The 25,392-nt window shown below is 51.8% G+C and overlaps 1 protein-coding gene across 1 annotated transcript in view; it reads left to right on the top strand.

The window, feature by feature from the left end:
- Positions 1–1,757: 1,757 nt before the first annotated feature.
- The window catches only part of COL26A1 (collagen type XXVI alpha 1 chain), a 107,372-nt gene continuing 83,737 nt past the window's right edge, over positions 1,758–25,392 (top strand). Inside the window, exons 1-3 of the mRNA XM_029945732.1 lie at positions 1,758–1,780; positions 8,874–8,996; positions 23,520–23,623. Coding sequence (XP_029801592.1) covers positions 1,758–1,780; positions 8,874–8,996; positions 23,520–23,623 — 250 coding nt within the window. The remainder of the gene's footprint in view (positions 1,781–8,873; positions 8,997–23,519; positions 23,624–25,392) is intronic.

Below are 25,392 nucleotides of genomic sequence, written 5' to 3'. Positions count from 1 at the left end.
GGTGTTGATGAGGGTGGGTTCTCCCGAGGCCCCGCTGGGCCTGCCGACGGCTGCCTCCTCCCCGTGTCTCTGTGCCGTCTCCCTCTGATTGTGTTTGCGTTCCTACTGGCACATTTCCTCTTTGTAAAAGGACACCAGTCATAGTGGATTGGAACCCACCCTGATGATCCCATTTTCACTTAAATCCCTTTTTAAAGACTCTATCTTGGGGCACCTGGGTGGCTCAGTTGGTGAAGCGTCCGACCCTTGATTTCAGCTCGGGTCATGATCTCACGGTTCAGGAGTTCAAGCCCCATATCGGGATCCTCGCACGGACAGCGTGCGGCCTGCTTGGGATCTTCTCTCTCCCCCCCTCTCTCTGCCTCTCCTGTGCACATGTTCTTCCTCAAAATAAATAAATAAACTTAAAAAAAAAAGACTCTATCTTCATATATCTTCAAACGCAGCCCTGTTTTGAATTCCAGGGGTTAGGGTTTCGACATATGAATCTGGGCTGAGGAGTGGGGGGCGGGCACAACTCAGCCCATAACAGTAGCTGGAACAGTAGCTCTGCCAACTTTAAGACAGGTCTTGGGGCCCCGGTCCAGACTCTGCCCGCAGGAGGGGGTCTCTGCATGGCCAGGGGCCAGGTGGGCCAGTTGTGCCAGAGTTCACCTTTCTCTCCTGGGAAGGGGCGAGGACCTTGCTTCTCTGCCTGCATCTCTCCGGGGACCGGCCAAGGCCCCATGGGCTCTGCTTCAGGGGTGTGGCCTCAGAGCCATCCAGATTGCCCGTCCACTGGTGGCCAACCTTCAGGCTGCCCCTCTCAGCTCTCACTTGTACCCAACCAGCCAGCAGAGCCCCCAGAACTGGCCTCTGGGGGTCGGGCAGGGTGTGGCCAGGTAATTAGAATGATCGGGGCAACCCTTACCCTTGAGATGGGTGGTCACAGCCATGTGGGCAGCCCCTGCTGGGGCTCAGGGCTTGCCATGCAGCCCAGCAGAAGCGGATTTTGGTGAGGAAGTGAATGTGGAAGAGAGCAGGTCCTGCTTGGACACAGGGCCTGGGGGCAGATCCACCTGCCCTTATACGGCCTACCCTGAGTCCACCGTCCTTCAGAGCCTATCGTGTTTTAGTATGCTTAGGGCTAAGTGAGAGGCATGCCCAGGACCCTGTGGAGCGTGAGGAGGGAGCCCTTTCCTGGCCAGGGCGTCCAGGAGGGGGCAGAACTTGAGTAAAGACTGGTGGGGTTGCCATTGGCCAAATGGACGAAGGTGAGATGGAATGGCGGGGGAGCAGTGTGCTAGTGTGGGGGGCAAGATGGAGCATGCTGGGAGGTGGGACCAGGAAGAGGCGTGGGAGCTCTGGGGGATGGGGAGCTGAGAGAGGGTTTGGAGAGGGGTGGTGACAGGCACAGGGCAGATTTGTGGTTTAGGGAGTGCCCTCTGGTGGCAAGTAGAGGAGACTGCAGGGAGACGGGGCTGGAGGCTGGGAGACCAGCGAGCACCAAGGCTGTCCAGTGCAAGATCAAGACGGAGCAGGAGAGAGTTGTGGGAGGTGGATTTGCCTGGCATGAGGGCTCATTGGCCTTGGAAGTGAGGGAGGGAGAGGGTGGAGTCTGGGGCCATCTGCTGCTGGGGCTTCTGGGTAAAGGGACCAGGAGTTTGGGAGTTTGGTGGTGCTCGTTACCAAGAAGCAGAGTTGGGTCTGGCTAGTGATGCGCTCAGGGTTGGACAGATTGGAATGGTATGTCTTGGAGGGTCCCATGGGCTATGATGATGCGTGACCACTGCCTAGACAAGTAAGGTCTATATATTGGGGATTGAGGGGAAGCTCTGAGGTGACTCAACAGGAAGGTGGAGGAGAGCACGGGACAGGGAAAGGAGGCTGACTGGGCGATCCTCCCTGGAGGTGAGGACATGGTCAAACCCTGGGCCTTGGTTCAGGCTCCGAGCTTGGGGTCCTGGGGATGGAGGGAAAGTGAGAGTGAGATCAGGTCCTAGAGCAGAGCTCAGATAGGAGAACTGGGGGATGCGGGGCTCAGTGCTTGGGGTGGGACCAGGGCTGTGGGGAGGAGGGGCTACTGCATCGGCATCTCCTTTGGGTTCAGAGGTGGGCGTGGCTGGGGTGTCCTGAAGTCCGTCCATTCCCTTGTGCCATGATTTCCTGAAGCCACTTAGCACTTGCTGTCCCAAAGGACCCTAAATTAAGAATTTCGGAGCTTGGCCAAGCCATGGAGCCAAAACACGTATCGGCAAAAACAGCAGTATGAGCAGCCCCTGGGTCTCCTGGAGCAGGGCCAAGTCACTTGTTCTGCCCCATTAGGGACTGGGCCTGTCTCATAAGGAAAAGGAACCTGGAGGGGACCTTCTGTCCCCAAGGCTGAGAGCGAGTTTCCCATCCTACATCTTCCATGAGAACCCAGCTGGAAAGGGAGAGATGAGGTGCCTAAGAGACATTTGCTGCCCAAAGATAATGCCAGTCCCCTCCTGTCCTGATGAAGGCTGCTGAGGGCACCCTGGCTGCCCAGGCAGTTCAAGGACTGGCCCCACAATCCCAAATTCTGTGGTCTCTGGTCAGCCCTTCTAGGAGAGTCATAAAAGGGACATATATGCCTCCTGCCAAGCCGGCCTCTGGGTGGCTGTTTTGTAGGACACCCAGCTCTATTCACCCACCGCTGTGGACCCTGTGGTGGTAGGTGGTGCTCTGATGCCACCCAGACGTAGATACAATGTTCAGGACACGGGCATCCTAAGATGGACCCCACACGGGGGCAGAGGGCCTGACACCAAGGTTTCCTATGACCGTAGTGCCTGGAGATGAACAAGGTTTTGAATTCCATCTGAAAAGGCCTGGATCTCTTTCCCCTTGTCTCTGCCTGCCTTCCTCGTTGTTTTTGGCCATGGTTTGATTTGGGGAAGCCATTTACAGCCCATTAAAAGATCAAATGTCTGGAGAAGATGAATCGAGGCATTTGAAAATGTTTTGCAATTCACAGCTCATTTCCCTATAGAAAACCCTGACCCAGTGTGATGATGGCCTGGCCTGTGGGTTCCAGACCCTGGCCGGCGGGTCTTGGGATGGAGCGCTGCCCTTGGGTTGGTTCATCCCAAGCCGGAGGTGGCACTGATGCTCCCTGGTGGAGATGGAGGCAGGGCCCAGACCACCGATCTGGCAGAAGCAGGGGATGGGGGGGCCCTGCTGGTCCCCCGGGCTGGAAGGCTGGGCTCTCTTCCCAGCTCAGCATCAGGTCTGAGCTGGGGGCAGTGAGATTTAACTGCCCACTATTTCTCCCATCTGCAAAATAGGAAGATCAGTCCCTGGGCTTTCATGAACACTGCGGTGTCGGTAGCCGGCCAATCAGCGATGCCCTGGGCTAGGTAGGACCGCAGGGTCTGCACACCGCTAACCTCAGTCTGCTCCATGGCCCCTCACCATAACCTTGAGAAGTAGAATTTTTTATTTAACCGAGGTTCAGAGAGGGGACGTCACTTTGCTCAAGTCGCACAGCAAGTTGATGGCAGAACCATGTTTTGAAGTAGGAGTCCAGGGATGGACTCTCAATGATTTCCGTGGTCTTTTTGACTGTGCAAATATTGGTAATATATATTTTCCTAGAAAATTGTTAAGATTTTGACATGTTTTGATGCAAGGTCATACATCATATTTATGTATAATTTTAAATCTCTGGAATTCTTTTCTTGTTCATGATGTACCCAGGCACCCCAAAACCATATTGTTTCTTCGTGAATCTGGTGCTGCTGCTAAGATCTAATTTCCATTTGTTGTAGATAATCTGTGTTACTATAGGATTCGGTGATTTGTCTCCATCTTGAGTGTTGTGACGTTTCACCACAGTATGTCTGTCCATCGTCATCTTGCTTAGCACCCAGTGGGCTCTTTCTGATTAAGAACTCTTGTCTTTCTCGAACTCTCTTTACTCTTTCTTCATGCTACCTTCTTGCTTTTCTAGTATTTTTTGGACGGATCACATTTTCTTTCTTTATTTTTTTTCATGGTTTTTCAGTTTTGGTTTCTCTTTTTCTCCTTCCTAGTATTTATCTTCAAATTGAAAGATAGATTTAATTGTGTGTGTTTCTACTATACCTGAAGTTGCACAGCACCTATGTCCTTTCCTTAAACAAGATAAAACCCAGGGCGCCTGGGTGGCTCAGTCGGCTAAGCATCCGACTTCAGCTCAGGTTACGATCTCATGGTCCGTGGGTTCGAGTCCCACATCAGGCTCTGTGCTAACAGCTCAGAGCCTGGAGCCTGCTTCAAATTTGGTGTCTCTCTCTCTCTCTCTCTCTCTCTGCCCCTCCCCCTGCCCCCCTCTCAAAAATAAATAAATATTAAAACTAAATTTAAAAAAGAAAAACAAAAACCTCAGCAACTTTCAGTTCTTTCTGTCCCTCTTGTATACTCTCTTCCATACTGAGATCACTTTGGATTTAGAGCTAGACTGTTATTAAATCTTACTGTCTCTATGGTTGTGATTGCTTCTCAGGATTAACGTCTCTCTTCTGTATCCTTCATTTCTTTTGCTGGAGTACCTCCTGCAGTGATTCTTTCAGAAAGGGTGACTGGTAAGCTTTCTGAGTTCCCGTGCCTCCTCGCATGTCTTGATCTTGCCTCTCCCTTTGGAGGAGAGCTTGCCTGGGCATGGAATTCTTGAAGTTTCCCCTTGGAAATTGGAAAGCATTGTGTTTCATTTTGTTTCTTTTTTTTTTTTAGAACAAAATTTAAGTTTATTTATTGATTGAGAGAGAGAGACAGAGAGAGAGTGAGCAGGGGAGGGGCAGAGAGAGAGGGAGAGAGAGAGAATCCCAAGTGCTGACATCCTTTAATGTCAGTGTAGAGCCCAACATGGGGCTCAAACTCATGAACCTCGAGATCCAACTGACCTAAACTGAAACGAAGAGTTGGATACAAAACTGACCTGGGGCACCTGGGTGGCTCAGTCGTTTAAGCGTTGACTTCAGCTCAGGTCATGATCTCACAGTTTGTGGGTTCAAGCCCCGCATCGGGCTCTCTGCTGACTGCTAGCTCAGAGCCTGGAGCCTGCTTCAGATTCTGTGTCTTTCTCTCTCTCTCTGACCATTCCCTGCTCGCACTGTCTCTCTCTGTCTCTCAAAAATAAATAAAAAGCATTAAAAAAAAACCCCAAAACTGATGGACCTGCCCAGGTGCTCTGAATCAGTGTGTTTCTGAATGAATCTGGTGCTGCTGCTAAGAAATCTAATTTCAGTTCATTGTAGATAATTGGCGTTACTTTCATCTCTATAGGATTCTGTATTTTGTCTCCATCCTGAGTGTTCTGACGTTTCACCACAATATGTCTGTCCGTCGTCATCTTTCTTAACCCCCAGTGGGCTCTTTCCGATTCAGAAATCATGTCTTTCTTGAACTCTCTTTACTCTTTCTTCAAGCACGTACTTTGCGCTCTCCAGTCTCCCATTCCAAAGCTACTAATCGACAGGTGTTGGCACATAGTCTGTATTCTGGGTCTTTCACCTTTTCTCCCACATTTTCCATCTCCTTTTCCTCCTGCAGTGCATCCTTGGAAAGTTCATGGCTCGGATTTCCGGCTCCTCCGTTCTCTCCAAAGCTGTTTCCAGGCTGGTTTTTCAGTCCATCTGTTGCGCTTTTGGGTTTTCCCGTCATATATTTCATTTCCAAGACATCTCATTTTTTCCCCATTTCGTAATAATTTTTACAAGTGAAGAATCCTTCTATCTCCTTGAGGACATTAATTATGTTTTAAAAAATTGCCTTCGTCTGTCTGCTTTATTAGTTGTCTTTTCCTGAAGTGTGATTTTTTTTGTCTGCTGACCTGGTGCCTTTGTCTCGCGGTGTTGGCTTTTTTTTTGGAATCATTTGAGATTCGTGGTATTGGGGGCTTCCACTGGCTTGTCTGTTTTACTGTTTACTGCCGCCGTGCCTCTTGGAGGGTCGGCAGTGCAGGTGTGGGGTAGAGAAGGAGTGTGCAAGAGTTCAAGAGGGTCACAGTTTCTCCTGAAGGTCATCAGCTGTTGGAGGCACCCACTGAAACCACACCTGCATCGTGCAGGTGGCCCCAAAGCCTGATTCTCGACATCGGCGTTGGTAGAGATCGGGTCCTACCTGTCTGACTCCTTGTGCTGGGGCCTCTGACGTCACCTCTGGGTCCCTCTACCGGATTAGCCACGTCCTGAGTCAGGCCCACATTCTCCCCTACTCCCATCCCCCGTGTGTTTCCAGTTCCTCCTTCAGTGTTGTTCCACCTGCTTTCAGTTCCTCACAATTTATTGAGTTTTATTTTTACTTATTTATGTTTTCTGCTTTATTGAGTTATGATCAACAAATTTAAAAAAATGTATAATTTCCCCTCATGCTTTCCGCCCCCCAAAGGTATACAACATGATGACTTAATATAAATATACATCGTGAAATGATCGCTACAGATTATTATTTTTTAAATGTTTATTTATTTTTGAGACAGAGAGACAGAGCTTGAGGTGGGGAGGGGCAGAGAGAGAGGGAGACACAGAATCGGAAACAGGCTCCAGGCTCTGAGCTGTCAGCACAGAGCCCGAAGTGGGGCTTGAACTCACAGACCGTGAGATCATGATCTGAGCTGAAGTCGGACGCTTAACCAATTGAGCCACCCAGGCGCCCTGATTGCTACAGATTGTTAACACACTCATCACCTCACATGGTTACCATTGTTTATTTTGTTTTGTTTTGTGGTGCGAACACTTAAGATCTACTCTCTTAACAAATTTCAAGTGCCCAATACAGTATAATTAACTATAACCACTGTGTGCAGATTTAATCTGTATATTAGATATCCAGAACTTATTCATTTTATAAGAGGAAGTTTGTGTTCTTTGGCAATATCTCTCCATCTCTCCCTCTCTGCCCACCCCCCAACTCCTGGCAACCCCTGTTCTATTCTGGTGTTTCTACTCTCTGGTTCTGTGAGTTGGATGGTTTTGGATTCCACATGCAAATGAGATCACACGGCATTTGTCTTTCTGCGTCTGGCTTCTTTACTTAGCGTCATGTTCTCCAGGTTCATCCATGTTATCACAAATGGTAGGATTTCCTTCCTTTTTTTTTCCCAATAAACAAAATCTTTATTTTTGAGAGAGAGACAGAGTGTGAGCAGGGGAGGGTCAGAGAGAGAGGGAGACAGAATCTGAAGCAGGCTCCAGGCTCCGAGCTCTCAGCACAGACCCTGACATGGGGTTTGAACTCATGGACCACGAGAGCATGACCTGAGCTGAAGTTGGAGTCTTAACCAATGGAGTCACCCAGGTGCCCCTTTCGATCTTCTTTTTTTTTCAAGTTTATTTATTTATTTTGAGGGAGAGAAAGTGAGAGGGCAGGGAGGTGTAGAGAGAGAGGGGAAGAGAGAATCATAAGCAGGCTCTGCACCATCAGCCCAGAGTCTAATGGGAGGCTTGAACCCATGAACCATGAGATCATGACCTGAGCTGAAACCAAGAGTCAGACGCTTAACAAACTGAGCCACCCAGGCACCCTGGATTTCCCTCTTTTTTAGAGCTGAATAACGTTCCATCGTCTGTGTGTGTGTGTGTGTGTGTGTGTGTGTGTGTGTTTTCTAAATATTCTTTGTCCATTCATTCATGGATAGACATTTAGGTTGTTTCCATCCTGACTGTTGTGGATAATACTGCAGTGAGCATGGGGTGCAGGATCTCTTCCAGATACTGATAGTGTTTCCTGTGGATATGTACCCAGAAGTGAGATTCCTGGGTCCTATGGTAGTTCCATTTGTTAATTTTCTTCAAGAACCTACCAAGAGGTCAGGCTTTGTGCTGACAGCTAGCTCATAGCCTGGATCCTGCTTTGGATTCTGTGTCTCCCTCTCTTTCTCTGACCCTCCCCTGCTCGCGCTGTCTCTGTCTCTCAAAAATAAATAAAAAACATAAAAAAAAAGGACCTACCAAGATGGCCGCACCGATGTACTTTACCATCAACAGAATTCCCGGGGTCCCTTCCCTCCGAACCTTCGCCGACACTTGTTACCTCACTTCCCTTCCATAACAGCCATCCTAACAAGTGTGAGGTGATACCTCCTTTCGATTTGCATTTTCTTGATGATGAGTGACGTTGAGCACCTTCTCAATACTTGGTGGCCATCTGTATGTCTTTGGAAGAATGCCTCTTAAAATTACTTGGGTTTTTTTTTTTGCAATTGAGTTTTATGAATTCCTTGTATGTTTTGGATATTAACTCCTTATAAGACATGTAGTTTACAAAAGTCCCAAGGCTCCCACAAAGGCATTTTTGTCATTGATGGCTGCCAGATTATTGTTATGGCCATCTTGCTGATGTCATAACAGGGGCTTATTTTTCGATTTTCAGTCTCTAGGATCTGAGGATGGAAGGCGGAGATGGAAGCATGTGCTTGTCTGCCATGTGGATGCAGTCTCCATATTGTTTGCATATGTCCCCTCCTCCCCGCTGCCACGCCCCAGCTCAGGCCCCTGTACCTCTTACACATCACCAGAGAAAGGTTTCCAAACTCAGACCCGTCCAGGGCATGCCTCTGGCAGGGCTCGAACCCACGAACCCCGAGATCATGACCTGAGTCAAAGTCAAATGCTTAACAGACTGAGCCACCCAGGTGCCCCTTAATCACTTCTTTCTTAGTCTTCCTCATTAGAGTGGGATTTCCCAGTGGGCAGGGGTTGATTCCGAGCCCTTGATGACTGCTATGATGCCAGGGCTTGGTGGCTACGCTCCCTTCCTCAGACCTGGTCCAAGGAGCTCAGTGGGACCCTTATCCTGCAGCCTCGTGCAGGGGCCCCTCCTTGGCCAGCATGGCCTTTCGACCCGCAGTCAGAACCTCAGGAGTAAGGTCATGACTGTTGCTTTCCCCACAGGCACTGGTGCCATCACACGGTGACGCGGACGGTGTCCTGCCAGGTGCAGAACGGCTCAGAGACTGTGGTCCAGCGCGTGTACCAGAGCTGCCGGTGGCCCGGGCCCTGTGCCAACCTTGTGAGGTAAAGGCTGCAGCGCTGGCCAGCTCGGCCCTTCCTTTTTGTTCCCTTGGATGAATCCAGTCCCACCGCAAGCGGTTGGGGAGGGGTTGACGCTTGGAAGCGAGAGCTGGGCATGCGTATATGGAGCACCTTTTGTCGACAGAGCATGGGGGGTATGTGTGGGCCGCATGAAAGACATGTTTCTTACCCTGAAAGAGCTTCATAATCCAGTGGGCATCTGATGGGCTGAAGGATAGAGAAGGACCAGTGAGATCCCTCTCAGCCCCGCCCCTGAAGCCCCCCCTTCTCAACTCCGCTCCTCACAGCTCCATCTTTCTCAGCCCCGCCCCTTACCACCCCCCACTTCTTAGCCCTCCCCCTGTTCTGGCTCCGGCTTCCTTTGCCCTCCTCTCCACACCTGTCCAGCTGTGGGTTTCTGCCTCAGAGACCCTTTGCCCCTCTCTGCCTGGGACGCCCTTCTCAAATTCCAAATCCCTTCCCCAACGAATAAACAAGCCAGGAACAGGCTCATAAATCCAGAGCACAAACCAGTGGTTGCCAGAGGGGTCCGGCCAAAGTCACTGAATGAGCTCAAGACGTGCAGACTTCCAGCTACACAGCACGTCACAGGGTGAAAAAGACAGCGTTGGAAACATAGTCAGTAACGTGGTAATGATTTTGTACAGTGACAGACGGTAACTACACTTATCGTAGCATTTTGTGATGCATGTCCAGGCACGATGTTGTACCTCTGAAACGAATTATATGTCAACTATACTTTAGTTTAAAAAACACTTTTGGGGCTCCTGGGTGGCTCAGTCGGTGAAGCATCCAACTTCGGCTCAGGTCATGATCTAAGGTTTGCGGGTTTGAGCCCCGCATCTGACACACAGCGCAGAGCCTGCTTGGGATTCCCTCAGTCTCTCTGGCCCTCCGCCCTCCTTTGAAAATAAATAAACTTAAAAAAAAAACAATTTTCACAGCAACACCCATTCATGTCTGACCAAGTAGGGTGACACAGAAATGAGCCACCCCAGGAGCCCCAGGGTCATCATAAATTGGGTGTGTTTTCCTCACCAAGGATGGAGAGTGAGCCCTGGGGTCTGGGCTTGTGTCTGCTCAGTGGCGCCCCCTACAGGGCTCAGCGCGCAGCCCCAGTGCTGGGACCCACAAAAGTGGCAGAGATTCTGGTCCTGGGTCACAGGTTCCAGAGCCAGTTGGGGAGAAGGTGGCTTGTTTGTTTTCTAGATTTTCATTCCACTGTTCATTGTTGCTGCCGTCACTGTTGTTACGAAGAACGTGATATATACTCACTGTCCAAAAAAAAATCCAAATACTGCAGGACTGAATAAGGTGCAAGATGAGCATCGCTCTGTCTGGAATTGCACCTGCACGATCCCATTATTAATAATAGTCATGTCTCCTCCGTGCCTCCTCTATAACAGACGGACTCTTCTCTTGTACGCACATAATGTAGTTTCTTAAACGAAGACCAGATGATGTTCTTGTGTTCTGCACCTTGCTTCCCCCCAGAAAAATATTGTGCAGCCATTTCCCATATAGCCACCTCCTTTTTAATGGCCGTGTAGTATTCTACTGCAGGGAAGGGTCGTCATTGATTTCCCTTGCCCTCAACTAATGGATATTTAATTGATTTCTTCATTTTAACTATTACAGACTGTAATTCAATTAGCATCATGATATATATGTACATATACTTAACAGTTTTACATGTTTAAAATATTTTGTAAGTTTATTTATTTGTTTTTTGAGAGAGAAAGAGACAACATGACTGGCAGAAGGGCAAAGGGAGAGAATCCCATGCAGGCTCTGCACTGTCAGCACAGAGCCCAGCTCGGGGCTCGAGCTCATGAAACTGTTAGATTATGACCTGAGCCAAAACCGAGAGTTGGACACTTCTACACGTTTCTAAAAAAAATGCTTATTTAATTTATTTATTTAAAAAAATTATTAAATGTTGATTTTATTTTTGAGAGAGAGAGAGAGAGAGAGAGAGAGAGTGACAGCATGAGGAGAGGAGGGGCAGAGAGTGAGGGAGACATAGAATCTGATGCATGCTCTAGGCTCTGAGCTTTCAGCACAGAACCCAACGCTGGTCTCAAACCCCATGCTGGCCACGAACCATGAGATCATGACCTGAGCCGAAGTTGGACCCTAAACCGACTGAGCCACCCAGGCGCCCCTACTTTCATAATTAAAAAGATTTTTCGTAATGTTTTAATAGTAGAGATTCTTAGCTTGGGCTCCACATTATACACAAGTATGTTTATATTATGCCTTCTAAAAAGAGAATGGCTAAGTAAATGGATACGTCCATTTCATTTTATTTTTATTTTTTATTTTGGGGAGCAGAGGGACAGAGGGGAGGGAGAATCTTAAGCAGGCTCCACACTCAGCAAGGAGCTGGATGTGGGGTTTGATCCCATGACCCTGGGATCATGATCCGAGTCGAAATCAAGAGTTGGACAACTCAACCACAGAGCCACCAAGGCACCCAGATATGTCCATTTTAAATTTTAAGAGAAAGGTCTGCTTTTAACTGCTGTGTTGGAGGGATGGCCAGTGGATCTGTAAATGAAGAAAAAGATGCTGACCCCCCACCTTCTTTTCAGTGGAAGGCACAGAGATCCCCTCCTTCCCTAGGTCCCCTGGCCCCCCCGGAGCTGAATTCCCAGGTCTTCCCTGCCTTTCTTATCAGCAGAAGGCTTCAGACGGCCAGGTCGCCACCTCTTGATCCTAGGAGCATCTTCTGAGAGAAGGGTCTTTGGAGTCTGGTCTGTAAGTGACCCCAGCAGAGTGGACTTCAGCTCTCAGTTCGGCGTGAGGAGTGGGTGCCGCACTCCTCAAACAGGGAGGGTGGCCCCTGGGAAGCAAGGCTACACCCGCCTCAGTTCAAAGGTCTCCATCTTGCTTTTTGCAAGGGGGGTCCAGGCTTGGAAACCGCTGTTTCCAAGAGATGGAATTTGGAGCGCCTGGGTGGCTCAGTCGGTTAAGCATCCAGCTTCGGCTCAGGTCATGAGCTCACGGTTTCTGGGTTCGAGCCCTGCGTTGGGGTTCTAAGAGCTTGTGTCTCGTCCGTTCACTTGTTCAGGTGGAACTGACGGAGCACCTAAGAGCCGGTGCTAGTGTGCAAAAATCATGGCCCCGCTTGCACAGAACTTGGTGGGGGAGGGAGCAGGGACACCGCTCCATGAGGGACCGTCAAAGACTTGCAGCAGTGGTGTCCCTGACGTGAGACCTGGTCCTGGAGCAGAGATCTCGGGGATGAGGGGATTTCACTAGGGGACGGGTGTGGGAGTATGGGGAGGGAATAGCCTGGGAGGGCCAAGGGGGGGGCGCCTTCTCCATCTTAGCTCCACAGTGAAGGGCTGAGTGCTGAGACCTCCCTGTGAGAGGAAGGCAGAGGGGACAGGCCAGGCCTCTCCTCTCTCTGCCTCAGCTTCCCTTCTTGGGAAATAAGGGTCTAACCCCTGTCTTGCTTGGGGTTGAAATCAGGCCCCTGGCTGTGCCTTGATCTTGGCAGCAGGACGTCAGGCCTTATTGATGCCCATGCCCTTCTGAGGCCCCGGGGCAGCTGCTGGGGGTTAGGGGTTGGGGTGGGCCAGGCGCTGGGCCTGCCTGACAGATTTGGAAGACCCAGGGCTCCGGGCGGGTTGGTGGGGCGTTAAGTTTTCCCCGGCCTGCCTTTCCTGCCCTGGCTGCCTCCCTGGCCCTCAGAGCTCTTTGATGGCATTAGAGCCAACCTTTTCCAGATGTGCTGAGCGGAGGGGTTTGCCGGAACTCTCCGGGGCTTCTTCTGCCTCCTTCATTCCCCTCTGCCAGACAGACGGCCCCCTGCCAGCAGGCCTCCCCTCTCTGGTTGGGTTGCCTGCTGCCTGCTAGGCCGCGTGAAGTCCTGGACTCAGTACTCTCTTAAAACATGACCTTTCTTTCCTGCCTCTCCTCCTCGGCCAGCCTGCGTGGACGGAGAGGCTCGGCGAGGCCAACCCGCAGCATGGTGGCCCATCTGGGCTGCGTCCCCCTCCCCCGCCACGAATCTCCGGTGGACTAGGGGCCGGCGCTGTCGTGGGAGGCGAGGCCTGGGCGGAAGACACTGCGTGCTGGGCCTGCTGGCGGGCCGTTGCATCTGTCCCTTGCGTCTGGCACTTAAGAATGAGGAGCTTGGGTCTGGAGGAGGCCAGAGGCGGGAAACCCCCTCCTCCTGCCTGGGGACTGCTTCGGGACAGCCCCTTCCCTCCCACCGCCCCGCTGCTATTAATCAAGAGATTAATAATCTACTGCCTCCCTTTCTGAAGCCCCCGCTCCCATTTCCTGTTGAGTCTCCAGCCTGTCTCGGTACCTCCCAGTCTGGTCCTCCTCGTGGTGGTCCCTGGTGAGGAAGTGGGGCCAGGGCCGGAGCCTGCGGCCCCAAGTGCCCAGTGGTGGGGGGGGGCCGCACTGGCGTCCTCACGTAAGGTCCCAGGGCTGGCCATGCCCAGAAAATAGCCTTGTGCTGGCCCTTACTGAGGGACCGCCTGATGCTCTAGGGACCCCTTCCACCTTTGGAGGCCAAAGAGCTATGCCTCTACTTACATACCTCCAGTGATGGGCACCTCACCCTTCCTGGGATTCTGTTCTTCAAACGCCCTTTCACGGGACCTTGTGCACCCAGGGCCACCTTTGGGGAAACACAGAACACATCTGTGCCCTTTCCAGAGGGGCAGTCATTGAGTGGCAGTAGGTCTTTGGGGGGCTGCTTAGAGGAGTTCATGACTTCAGCGCTCTGTAGTTGCTGAGAGGGTCTTGGGGGACCCTCTGCCACCTGCTGACAGTGGGGGCGGCCTCCTTGCATTGCTGACCGGATAGGAACATGCAGCCACAGGTGGGTCTCTCTAGAAAGCAGATCTGACCACCACACTCCTTGGTGCCACAGTCCTGGGTGGCCTCCCCGTAGCTGGGAGGGTGGTCTCCTCGCGGGTGCGCAAGGCTGTCTGCTGAGGGCCAGGAAAACCACATCAAGTCTTCCGTTTATTTTTTAATCTGTAAAATAAGAGCGAAATTAAGCTCTACTGATCTTTAATATAGGCAAAGACAACAAATAATACACATGTATATACATGTATAAATTAATATGTATATATAATATTAAAAAATTTTAAATGTTTATTTATTTTTGGGACAGAGAAACAGACAGAGCATGAGCAGGGGAGGGACAGAGAGAAAGGAAGACACAGAATCTGAAGCAGCTCCAGGCTCTGTGCTGTCAGTGCAGAGCCCGACCTGAGGCTCGAACCCACATACCATGAGATCATGACCTGAGCCGAAGTTGGACGCTTAACTGACTGAGCCCCCCAGGCGCCCCAGTGAATATGTGTGTGTTGTGGGCTTTGCTGGTCCGGAGATGCTCTGAAGGCCTGGCGAGCATCAGCCAGTGTCGTCTCCATGAACCCAGGCCCCATTCCTTGCCTGCTTTGGGGGCTTTCACAGCGCCCTTCCTGTGCCTTGTCTGCTCCCCGAAAGCACCAAACCTCACCCCAAATGACCTCCTGGCTCCCTGATGCTGGCTGCCTGCTCGCCTTCTCAGTGCAGCAGAACTTCTTCAAGTGTCCTAGAACATAGGGAGACTTTCCCGGGTCCTCGCGGGGGAAGGGGCCATGCCCCACCCCCCCGTCCCTGCTGACCATCAGTTTCCAGCCATGTCTCCCACCCGACACCCTGAGATCCTCCGGGGAGCTGCGGCGTCGTGGCTAGTGTTGCAGTTCCCGGTCCGGGACTCCCTCTGGTACACCTTCCTTTGTTTCTCTCATTCCCCCAAGTTTTATTGAGCACACAGGATGTCTCCTACCCTGAGCTAGACCTGGGGCGCAACCAGCGGCTTTGGTAGAGGGGACAGGCACCGATGAGTGGGCGGTGGTAAGTGTTTGGAAGACAAGTCAGAGTTCTAGGACGGTGCAAGCCGGGGTTGTGGTGGGCTGGTTGTGACAGAGGGCAGACAGTCAAGGAGGCCCTCTCAGAGGAGGCATCACGTTTGCCCAGCCTCAGGGAGCTGTGCCAGACTTCGTGGACTTCTCAGACAGAGGGAATAGCAGGTGACAAGCCCTGACATGGCGAGGGGGCTCTGTGGGCTCATGAACTCAAAGGTGACGCCGCCTGGGGCCCCTGGCAGGGGTGGTCAGAGACCGGGGAGTGGGGAGGCAGCCAAGGTGGATAGCGGGAAGTCCACGTGGACATACTAAGGATTTGGGTTGTGTCCTAAGATGAAAGAGGAGCCAGGGAGGGTTGTGGAGGAAGTTCGTGGTTTGAAAACTGGAGGCTGCACGGAGGTTGGAGGAGTGGGGGTGGGTGTGAAAGCTGGGCGCCCGTTAGAGGTCACGGCCGCTGGCTGGAAGGGTGGTGATGGAGGCCGGACGGGGGCGGGTAGGAGGCGAGCTGGGTGCAGGTAGGACCTACCTGGTGGAGGTGGAGCTCCCAGGACTCCACAATGGGCGGGCACGGAGGGGGAGAGTCCAAGTTCCTGTGGACATTTGAAGAACAAGCCCTAGGAGAATGCCTGTTCTGGAGCTGGACAGTGAGGGAAGTCTTAGGATCTGCCCCTCCGAGAGCAAATCTGGAGAGGTTAGAAGTCCCTAAATTTGGGTCATCTTGGGAAAAACCCAGAATTGGTGAGGTGGGAGACCCCCCTTGGACATCCAGATTGCATTCGGAGAATTCCGAGGTAAGAAGGGACTTTGAGTCTGTTGCGTCTCAGCCCAGACTTCACAGAAGACTCGGAGAGGCGGGGGTTCCCTCAAGGCTCAGATGGGCAGAGATGTGTTGGAATGAACTAGAAACAAAGCAGCTGGGAAGCCCCGTGTTTATCTTGCCCGACTGCATGTTTGCTTGCCTCGGGCCAAGGCAGCCTGGGCTGTCCTTGTGGGGGTCACCCTGTGCACATCCGCACTGCCCCCTCCCTGTATCCGGATCTTGGCTGGGCCATCTCACCTCTTGGATGCATCGGGGTGAGAGGTGGGGGGTGGCTGATGAAAAGACGAGCCCTCGGCGTATACAGTCGAGGGTGGGAAGCGGGCTCATCCACGACCTGATGGTGCAGGCCGACTGGGGGTTCCGCTGCCCACCAGCCACGCAGTCTTGGGCAAGGACTACGTCCCCATGTGCAAAACGGGACAGCAATACTCACAGGACCAGGGAGGATCCCGGAGTGCCCGGGTGTTTAGCAGATACAACTCTCTGACATCCTCTTTCTTTTCTGAGCCAGTTTTGGCACCTGTAACGTGAGCACAGCTCACACCTTCTGTGGACCAGTGAAGGGCTTCTCCTCCTCCGGCCCGCTCCCGTGGTTGTGTGGCCTTGGATGCCTGTTGGCCAGGAGGCTGCCGGAGAACAGTCAGGTCTTGGGAGCCGGACCCCCAGGCAGTCAGCGGGTCCGAAGTGTTGCCGGCTCACTGTGTGCCGGGCACTGACAAGGTCCTTGCTCCCTGGAGCCCGTGGTGTGGCAGAGACACAGGCATCCATTATGAGTCAAGGATACAGTCTGTATCCTGGGTGGAAGGGCTGTGAAGGCAGGGCACGGGGAGCCGGGAACGCTGATCTGGTCAGAGGCCTCAGGAGGGCTTCCTGGAAGAGAGAGCCTTCGAGGTGGAGGTGGAGGGGACTGGGCCTTAACTAGGTAACAGAGAGAGAGAGAGAGAGAGAGAGAGAGAGCGAGAGAGAGAAAGAGAGCCTCCCTTAAGTGATTTGGAAGGCCAGTATGGCTGGAAACAGGAATGAATAACTTAAGGGTTTAAGGTCTGGTGATGCCAGACCAGAGCATGCAAGGCCTGTGGGCCATGGTGTGGAGTCTGCGCCCCACTCCAGGGGATGCTGCAGCACCGCAGAGTTAACAGGATGGAGGAGCATCTCCACCCAGGGGAGAATCAGGCCCCAGAGGCCCACCCGATTCCTCTTCCTCCAGCTTCCATCCGGGAGTCATTAAGCCTTGGAGGTGGAGGTCGCTCCTGGGTCCGTGCAGCCCCTGCCCAGGACTGCTGCCACCACCTGGGTGGTGGGGTAAGCGCTGGGCAGGGTGCAGCGTCTTCCGGAGAGCCCTAGGCAAGCCGGCTCTCTCCAGGAGCTCAGTGTCCCCAAGTGAGGCTGCTCTTAAGAGGTTCGGGGAATCTGTAAACGCTGGGTGACTGCTGTTTGTCTTTTTGTGGGGTGGCCTGGGGTCCGTTCTGATGTGAAAGGGATTGCTCCCTGGGGTGAGGGATGGGGTATGGGGGATCTCCCTGCCCCTTGGGAAGTGTCTTCAAACGCAACAGATAATATAGTTGCCCCCTGACCTCACGGAGGTGCTCAAGATTGTGTGTGTGTCTGCACTTTTGCTGATGGACTGACTTTTGACAAAGAGCGATTGTGTCTAGTTAAGGTGTAGGACGTGCTGCTAGGATGTATATATGGTTTGTGAAATGATCACTACAGTGAAACTACTGAACACAGCCCCACATCCCACAGGTCCGTGTGTGCGGTGAGAGCACTTGGCTTCACTCTCCTAGCGAATTTCAGCTGTAGGGTACATTAGTATTGTTATTCAGGTTATTTCTTTTTAAGGTTTATTTCTTTATTTTTGAGGGAGAGAGAGAGTGCATGCAAGAGGCGGAGAGAAGGAGAGAGAATCCCAAGCAGGCTCCGAGCTGTCAGAGCAGAGACAGGCGTGGGGCTCGAACTCACAAACCATGAGATCATGACCTGAGCTTACATCAAGAGTTGGATGCTTAAACGACTGAGCCACTCTGGCGCCCCTAATTTTTTTAAATTTATTTTTGAGAGAGAGAGAGACAGGTGTGAGTAAGAGAAGGACAGAGAGAGAGGGAGGTACAGAATCTGAAGCAGGCTCCAGGCCCTGAGCTGTCAGCACAGAGCTGGACGTGGGGCTTGAACCCATGAGCCGTGAGGTCATGACCTGAACTGAAGTCAGACGCTCAACTGACTGAGCCCTCCAGGCGCCCCTGAATTCCACTCTTTTGATGATGTTGTTCCATATGTGAGATCATGCAAGTTTTGTCTTTCTGTGTCTGGCTTACTTCACTTAGCACAATCGCCTGCAGGTTCATCCATGGTATCACATATGGCATTTCCTTTTTGTGTGTGACTAATATTCCATCGTGTGTGTGTGTATTTTCTTTATCCTTCATCTGTTGATAGACACACCAGGTGTTTCTATGTCTTGGTTATTGTTAATAGTGCTGCCGTGGACATGGGGATGTGGATTTCTCTCCCAGATACTGATCCGACTTCTTTTGGGTAAATACCCGGAAGCAGGATTGCTGGGTCATGTGATAATTCTATTTTTGATAATTTGAGGGACCTCCATACTGTTTTCCACAGGGGTTGCACCAATTTATGTTCCCACCAACCATGCACAAGGCACCCCTCTTCCCCACATCCTCCTCAACACTTAGTATCTTGTCTTTTTTTTTTCTTAAGAGAGAGTGTGAGGGGAGCGAGGGGCAGAGAGGGAAATGGAAATAGAGAATTTCCTCTTTAAAGTTTATTTATTTTGGGAGAGAGAGAGAAAGCGCGAGTAGGGGACATTTATTTAATAGACAGTTCTTGAGTTTAGGAAGTCCAAGATCAAGGTTACGGAGCAGAGGAGATCAGCACTGAACTGGTAGGCTGGGTGAAGAAACCAGCCCTCACCCATGCCGGTGGGCCACGTCCAGTCCGTTGAAGGCCTGAATGGAGAGGAAGGGCCCATTCACACTCTTCTGGAGCGGAGACATCCATCTACGCCCGCCCTTGCACATCAGCGCTCCTGGTTCTTGGGGCTCGGGGCTTGATTAGGACTTACACCATCGGCCCCCTGGGCCTCCCCGGGAGCCACCCTACGGGCCAAGCTGGGCCTCCAGTTTGCAGATGGCAGATGATGGGACCGCTCAGCCTCCATCATCAAGTGAACCTACTTCTATAGATAAATCTCTTTCTACAGATCTCTGTGTAGCCCGGTGGTTCAGCTCCTCTGGAGAACCCTGACTAATGCAGTTCCTGTTCAATTATAATCATGGTCATGAGGCTGTTCCTGGTCACTTGCCCCTCCAGTCTATGAAGCCCCCCAAATACAACCTCATCTGCTTCATCTACCATAGTCACATCAGTAAGTAACTGATAGGCTGCCTGGGTGGCTCAGTCGGCTGGGCGTCCGACTTCAGCTCAGGTCATGATTTCAGGGTTGGTGAGTTTGAGCCCCGCATCGGGCTCTGTGCTGACAGCTCGGAGCTTGGAGCCTGCTTTGGATTCTGTGTCTCGGTCTCTCTCTCTCTCTCTCTCTCTCTCTCTCTCTCTCTCTGCCCCTCTCTCCCTTTCAAAAATAAACCAAAAAATTTAAGAAGAAAAATAAATAACTGATAAAGGGAAGTGCCAATCGAAGCCACCCTGAGGTTTCACCTCACACCTGATAAGACAGTTACTGTCAATAAGACGAGAGCTCAGAGGGGCGCCTTGGTGGCTCAGTCGGTTAAGCGTCTGACTCTTGATTTCGGCTCAGGTCGTGATCCCTGGCTTGCAGGACTGAGCCCCAAGTTGGGCTCCACACTGGGCATATAGTCTGCTTACGATTCTCTCTTTCCTTCTGCCCCTCTCCCCTGCTTGCACCCTCTCTCTCTTTCTCTCAGATAAATAAATACATTATAAAAAAGTATTAAGCTAGACACTAGATTTATCTAGTTGACTGCATGTAAACTGTACTTTAATAAAATAAATTCCATTCTAATATGAGGCATGAACTCACTGCCTTGCTTCCAAGCACTTAGCGCCGCCCGTGGTCGCAGGGTCCGGTGTGTGGCGGTTATGTGGCAGAGAGGAGCCGTGCCCGCCTTCTTCATGCTCCCTCTCCCATTGTCTTGCACGCATCTGGCTCTTGGCATGTACGTGCTGAGTGCAGGAATGAGTGTCAGGTTCAAACCAGTCTCTGAACAAGGTGCTGTGGGAGGGCTCAGGAGGGAGCCTGTGGACGCAGGCCAGGAGCAGGGGTGCTTCACAGAGGAGGACAGGACATTTGAGGCATACGCTGAAGGCTCTTGGGAATTTATCCCAGGCAGAGTAAAGGAGGAGGGGCATGTAGGCAGAGGAGCCTGCATATGCAAAGGCCCAGAGGCAGGAAGAGGAGGTTGTGCCATGGTGGTAGGAACGTTGGCTGGTGGGGGCAGGATGAAGGGAGCATAGAAGGTAGGTAGCTTTCTTTACTCACTTAAAGAGCTTGGTCTATGGGAGCCATGGAAGGTTTTGTGAGAGGGCAGTCACAAAATAGGATCTGCATCTTAGAAAGATCACTGGGTTTGCAGAGTGAACTCCAGTGGAAGGGCTGGGGGCCCTTCATGAAACGTAGGAGGTGAAGCCGGGCCTGGGGCCAAGCTACAAACACTGCCCGATGCCTGGGGCATTCAGGTGGGACCTGAGGGGACTGCCAAGCGGAGCCCTGGCCCTCTGGGCTGGTGAAGCAGCGCCACCTACTGGTGCTCCTGGACTTCCCTGGCCGTCTGGTTCTTTCTGGTCCCAGAGTGGGACAGGCCAGCCCATGGCCCACAGAATGGAGGGCAGAAAGACACCCCCTCTGGGGCCCGAGCTTTTGCTCTGATTCAGAGCCCGAGATCAAGATCTGGTGCAGATGTCGGGAGGAAAAATTGTTCTCTTGAACCAATGCAAATTGGTGGGTTCTGTTGATTCTCGATTCTGCGTGGCTTTGGATCCTACTTCCATGACCATGTAGCAGTGTGACCTTGAGAAATTTACTTAAGTTCTCTGTGCCTCAGTTTCCTCCTCTGTAAATTAGGATTAGTAATAGCATCCGCCCATTAGGATCGTTATGAGCTAGCAAATGTAAAACACGCAGAACAGTGACTGAAGTGTGGCAAACACTCAAAGCTCTTATGAGATTTATTTTGTTTTATCATCATTATCCGAGGATGGACTGGGGGATGCCTGCGGCATTTGGATGGCTCACAGGGTGGAATAGTATTCCACTGTGTATATTTACACCACAGGGCAAGGGCCACACTCACAGCTAAGCAGGGCTCTCCTGACCCCAGAGGGGACGGCCGAAGGGCACAGGCCAGGAGGAATGAGGTCAGATCTGCATTGCACAAAGTCAGCATCTGTCTGTGCACCCTTCTTGCTCTGGGCGCCTTGCATGGGCACCCTCCCAGAGAGCCCCGCGTTCTGGTCTCCATGGGGTCCTCATAAGTAATGTGTGCAACTCCGTATCATGAGTTGGGTGCAGAGCCCAAAGCCCGGGTCTTGCGTCCCCAATGCCCAGGGCTCCATCTACCCCATGGCACTGAGGTTATGGGAGGCACCCCATTCAGGACATCTGCTGCACTTGGCTGGATGCAAGCAGCAAGTAACTTGACCATTTCCCTGCCCTGCACGTCCGCCCCGGGGAGCAGGGCAGGGGTGGGGGGGTTTCTGTAGCTTTGCTGGTCCCTCTCAGCGGGAGCACCAGTCTTGTTCCAGGAATTAATTTAAAAACTGGCATCTTTTATCTAAATTAAAGCTTCCTCCCTTTCCTGGCTGGGCCTAGCGTCAAGCTGGGAGAGCCACGGCAGGAAGGCGATGTGAGGGTGTGAGCGTGGGAATGAGTGCATGGGAGTGTTGAGTGTGTGAAAGCATGTGAGCACACGTGCATGTGAGAGAGAGGTGTGTGTGTGTGACTGTGCGTGTTTGTTATAACCTACAGCCCCCCTCCCCCCACCACGTGTGGCAGTGTTTCCGGGAGGCAGTTGTGAGTCCAGAGGTCTGGGTCTGCGGTCCTGGTCCCAGCGTGCAGACTCCTGGCCCCTCATTCGAAACTTTCTGCCCCTGGCTGCACACAGCCTCACCACCCTTCCATCTCCAGCGGGAGGCTGGTTTGCCAGAACATTCGTGAAACATGAGCGAGAGGAATTGTTTTTTTTTTTTTTAAGAGAAATTAGTGTAACAGGATTGTTCAGATTTAGTGCAGTATTTCTGAAATTTGAGACATGACTCGTGTGTTTTCCTGTCAACAGGGCATCTGGAAACGTCACGCCTGCTGCTCCCAATTAATTCATAATTTTTCCATTCACCGATTAAGTTGCTTGGTGTCCGCAGATTCAGATTTCGTGAAGTCGTGTAGCTCTGTTTTCTAGAGGAAGTTGTGCAAACGAGATCAAGTGGCAAAGTTATAATGAGGCATGGAAGTCGAATAGTAAAGCGAAATTTGTCCCCCTTATGAAACTGGGTCCTATGGGTGTGTGTGTGTGTGTGTGTGTGTGTGTGTGTGTGTGTGTGTGTGTACCACATTGTGTTAGTTTCAGGTGTATAGTATTTGATTTGATATGTGCATATATTGCAAAATGATCATCACGATAATTCTAACTAACGTCTGCCACCACACACAGTTACAAAAATTCTTTTTCTTGTTCTTTTTCAAGTTTATATGTTTATTTGGGGGGGAGGGGCAAAGAGAGAGGGAGAGAAAGAACATCTTACCCAGGCTCCATGCTCAGCTCGCGCACAAACTGTGAGATCATGACCTGAGCCAAAACCAAGAATCGGATGCTTAACCGACTGAGCCATACAGGTGCCCCTGTTTCTTGTCTTTTTGAAGATAGCCACTCTCACCGGTACGAGGTGATAGCGCACTGTGGTTTGGTACTATCTTTTATGTCTCCGAGTTTTGCAAAATAGAATCAAGCTGATTTGCAAGAAAAAGTTCACAACTGCAGGTGTGTGAACCTGCAGGAGGTTTCTAGGGCCGTGAGGGTCCCACAACGGGATTGCAAGTTTTCCCGGATGGGTCTCTCTCATCCACTAGGCTGTGATTTTTTTCGAGGCTGGGACTCAGTTTTATCAGTGTGTGACCACAGGACTCCATGTAGTTGGCGCTCATATGTATTCGTTGGACGAATCAACCAAAGAAATGATTGGGGAAAAGTGTTGGAATTCAGTGACTTTTGGGTGGTTAGAAGTTGTGCACGTTCTGATGATATTTTTCTTTCCCTTATTCGTGATGTTGGTCGGCATCTCAGCTCAGGCTGCCACAGCAGAGTATCACCGGCTGGGTGGTTTCAACTACAGAAATGTGTTTTCTCAGATGGCCACCTTCTCACCACGTCCTCCAAGGCCTTTCCTGAGTGTGTTCCTGAGCACAGAGATCCCTCTCTCTGTCTTCCTCTTCTCATAGGGCCACTAGTTCTAATGAATTAGGGCCCCACCCTAATGACCTCATTTAACTGTAGAGACTTTATATGCAAATACAGTCATATGGTGGCGGTGGGCGGGGCTTCAACTTATGAATTCTGGGAACACAGCTCAGTTCATGGCTGACATTTTCCCACTCGAGGTGGCCATGCTTGGAGATGGGCAGGAAGGCAGAGCTGGGAGGGACTTCACAATGCACCCAGCACAGAGAGAGGTGGTCACGGACTACCCAGGGCCACACAGCCAGTGGGCACAGAGCGGGATGATGGGTTCCCCTGGGGCTGGGGCTGGGGCTGGGGAGGGCAGGTGGATGGGCGGGGCGCTCACACTCTGCTGATGCTGCCCTTGTGTTAGTTACAGGACTCTGATCAGACCTACATACAGAGTGTCCTACCGCACAGTGACGGCGCTAGAGTGGAGGTGCTGCCCTGGCTTCACCGGGAGCAACTGTGATGAGGGTGAGTCTGCCAGGGTCTGGGGGGACGGAGGTCAAGGCCGAATGGCTGGGGGCGGGCGCTGGCGGGGCTGGGCTGGGCTGTGGAGTCTCTGGGTGCCCTGCTGGGGGGCACTGAGGTGGAGTCCCTGTGTGCTCTGGTTGGGTGCAGGATGGAGACGAATCATGAGACCTATAGCCTGGGGGAGGGGATTCTATTTACAGCTTCTTTCTTCCGCTCTGGGCCCTGCTCACGAAGGAATGGGAGGAAGGCAGAGCCGATCACTGGGTCTCTGAGCAGGTGCAGTGAGAGTTTACCAGCCTTGGATCCATGTCTGTTGTCGAATGAGGCAAACGGACCTGGAGGGCAACAGACTGACGGTCCTACCCTTCTGTCCCCAGCCCCTGAGGGACGGTGGGTGGAGAGGGCCCAGAGCTGGGGCCTTCCTCCTGAGCCCCTGGATGGGGTCCCAGGCTGCCTCTATCACCCGAGGGGGCCTAACAGCAGCACCCAGGTGGGGCAGGGAAGGATGACAACAAATCCCCGCCGTGCTCATGGCCAAGGAAGGCGAGTCCTGCCCAATCAACCGACAGGTTCCCAGCCCACCTTTTTCTTATGTTAGCTAGTCGTTCTGGAGGCCCAGGGGCCCGTTTTGCATTTGGGAACGGTGGCTTTCTACAACATTAACTTTCTGATAAAATTATTTTCTCCTCTTTTCATTACCCAACTTACTGATTTTTTTGTTTTATGTATGTGCTTTTACAAGTTAGGTGATGATAAAGTTATGATAAAGTATGATATGTTAAGTATATGCCCTTACTGTAAACTGCCTAAAAATCTTTGGGTTGCAAATCATAACATAAGACAAGTAGCAGTAATAATAATAATGATGACAATGCTTCAGCCGGCCCGTGGTCCAAAGTGGAGCTGCAGGAGGGGGCTGGGAGGCAAAAGGGTCCAGTGCTACCACCCTACCTGACTTACAAGGCACCTGATCCTGGGAGGAGAGCTTCCCCACACTTGGCGGAAAGGGGGTGCATAGAACCATCATGGGTCTTTCCTTGGAGAGGAGCAGGAGGAGCCTGAAGGGTGAGGGGAGGCCAGGATCCCCAAGGTGGAAGTGGGGGTGTGCGGAGCATGTACTTGATGTGAAAGATCACCGTTCACATCAGCGCCTGGTAGAGTCGGAGGCATCAGAGCCAGGATTTGGGTCTACCTTTCTTGTCAATGCCACGGCCATGATGAGAGGCAGTCCAGTCGTGCTGCCTGGATTCTGCAAGGGGCTGGGGAGGCAGTGGTTTCTAGGGAAGCGATTGATTTACCCTGAAGTCATGGACTGAGTTTTCAGTGATCAATAAACTGAGCAACCTTGGACTCACACAGAGAAGTCCTGAGTAGGCCCCTCTCTCTGCTTATCTTTAGAGGCCTCTGCTCAGCATTGGGGACGCTTCTCAGCCCTTCTCTAAGCTCCCAGAGCCTCTGAGTCCCTCGGCCCCCATCATTGCCTTAGCTGATTATAATCGTGTGTTTCCATGTCTGCCTCCCCCCACTGCCACTTGCCACCCTGTAGACTGTCTGTTTCTTCTAAGGGTAATGAGCCCGGCCCGAACAGGGTCCCTCCCGCCTCCCCTGGAAATCACTGCGGTGCTTTAGCACTTATGTTCTCATCTGTCTTCGCATTCTCTCTACTAAAGGAATGAACTAGTAAATGAACTGTAAGCCTCAGAGTGTCTGAGTCCGAAATCTCACGCAAATAGATCATGAGCATGTGTTTGGCGGAACTCATTGAGGTA

This window comes from Suricata suricatta, chromosome 8, assembly GCF_006229205.1.
Source record: "Suricata suricatta isolate VVHF042 chromosome 8, meerkat_22Aug2017_6uvM2_HiC, whole genome shotgun sequence".
NCBI lineage: Eukaryota > Metazoa > Chordata > Mammalia > Carnivora > Herpestidae > Suricata > Suricata suricatta.
Note: the sequence above shows the minus strand (reverse complement) of the source record. Positions and strands in the feature narration are given on the sequence as shown.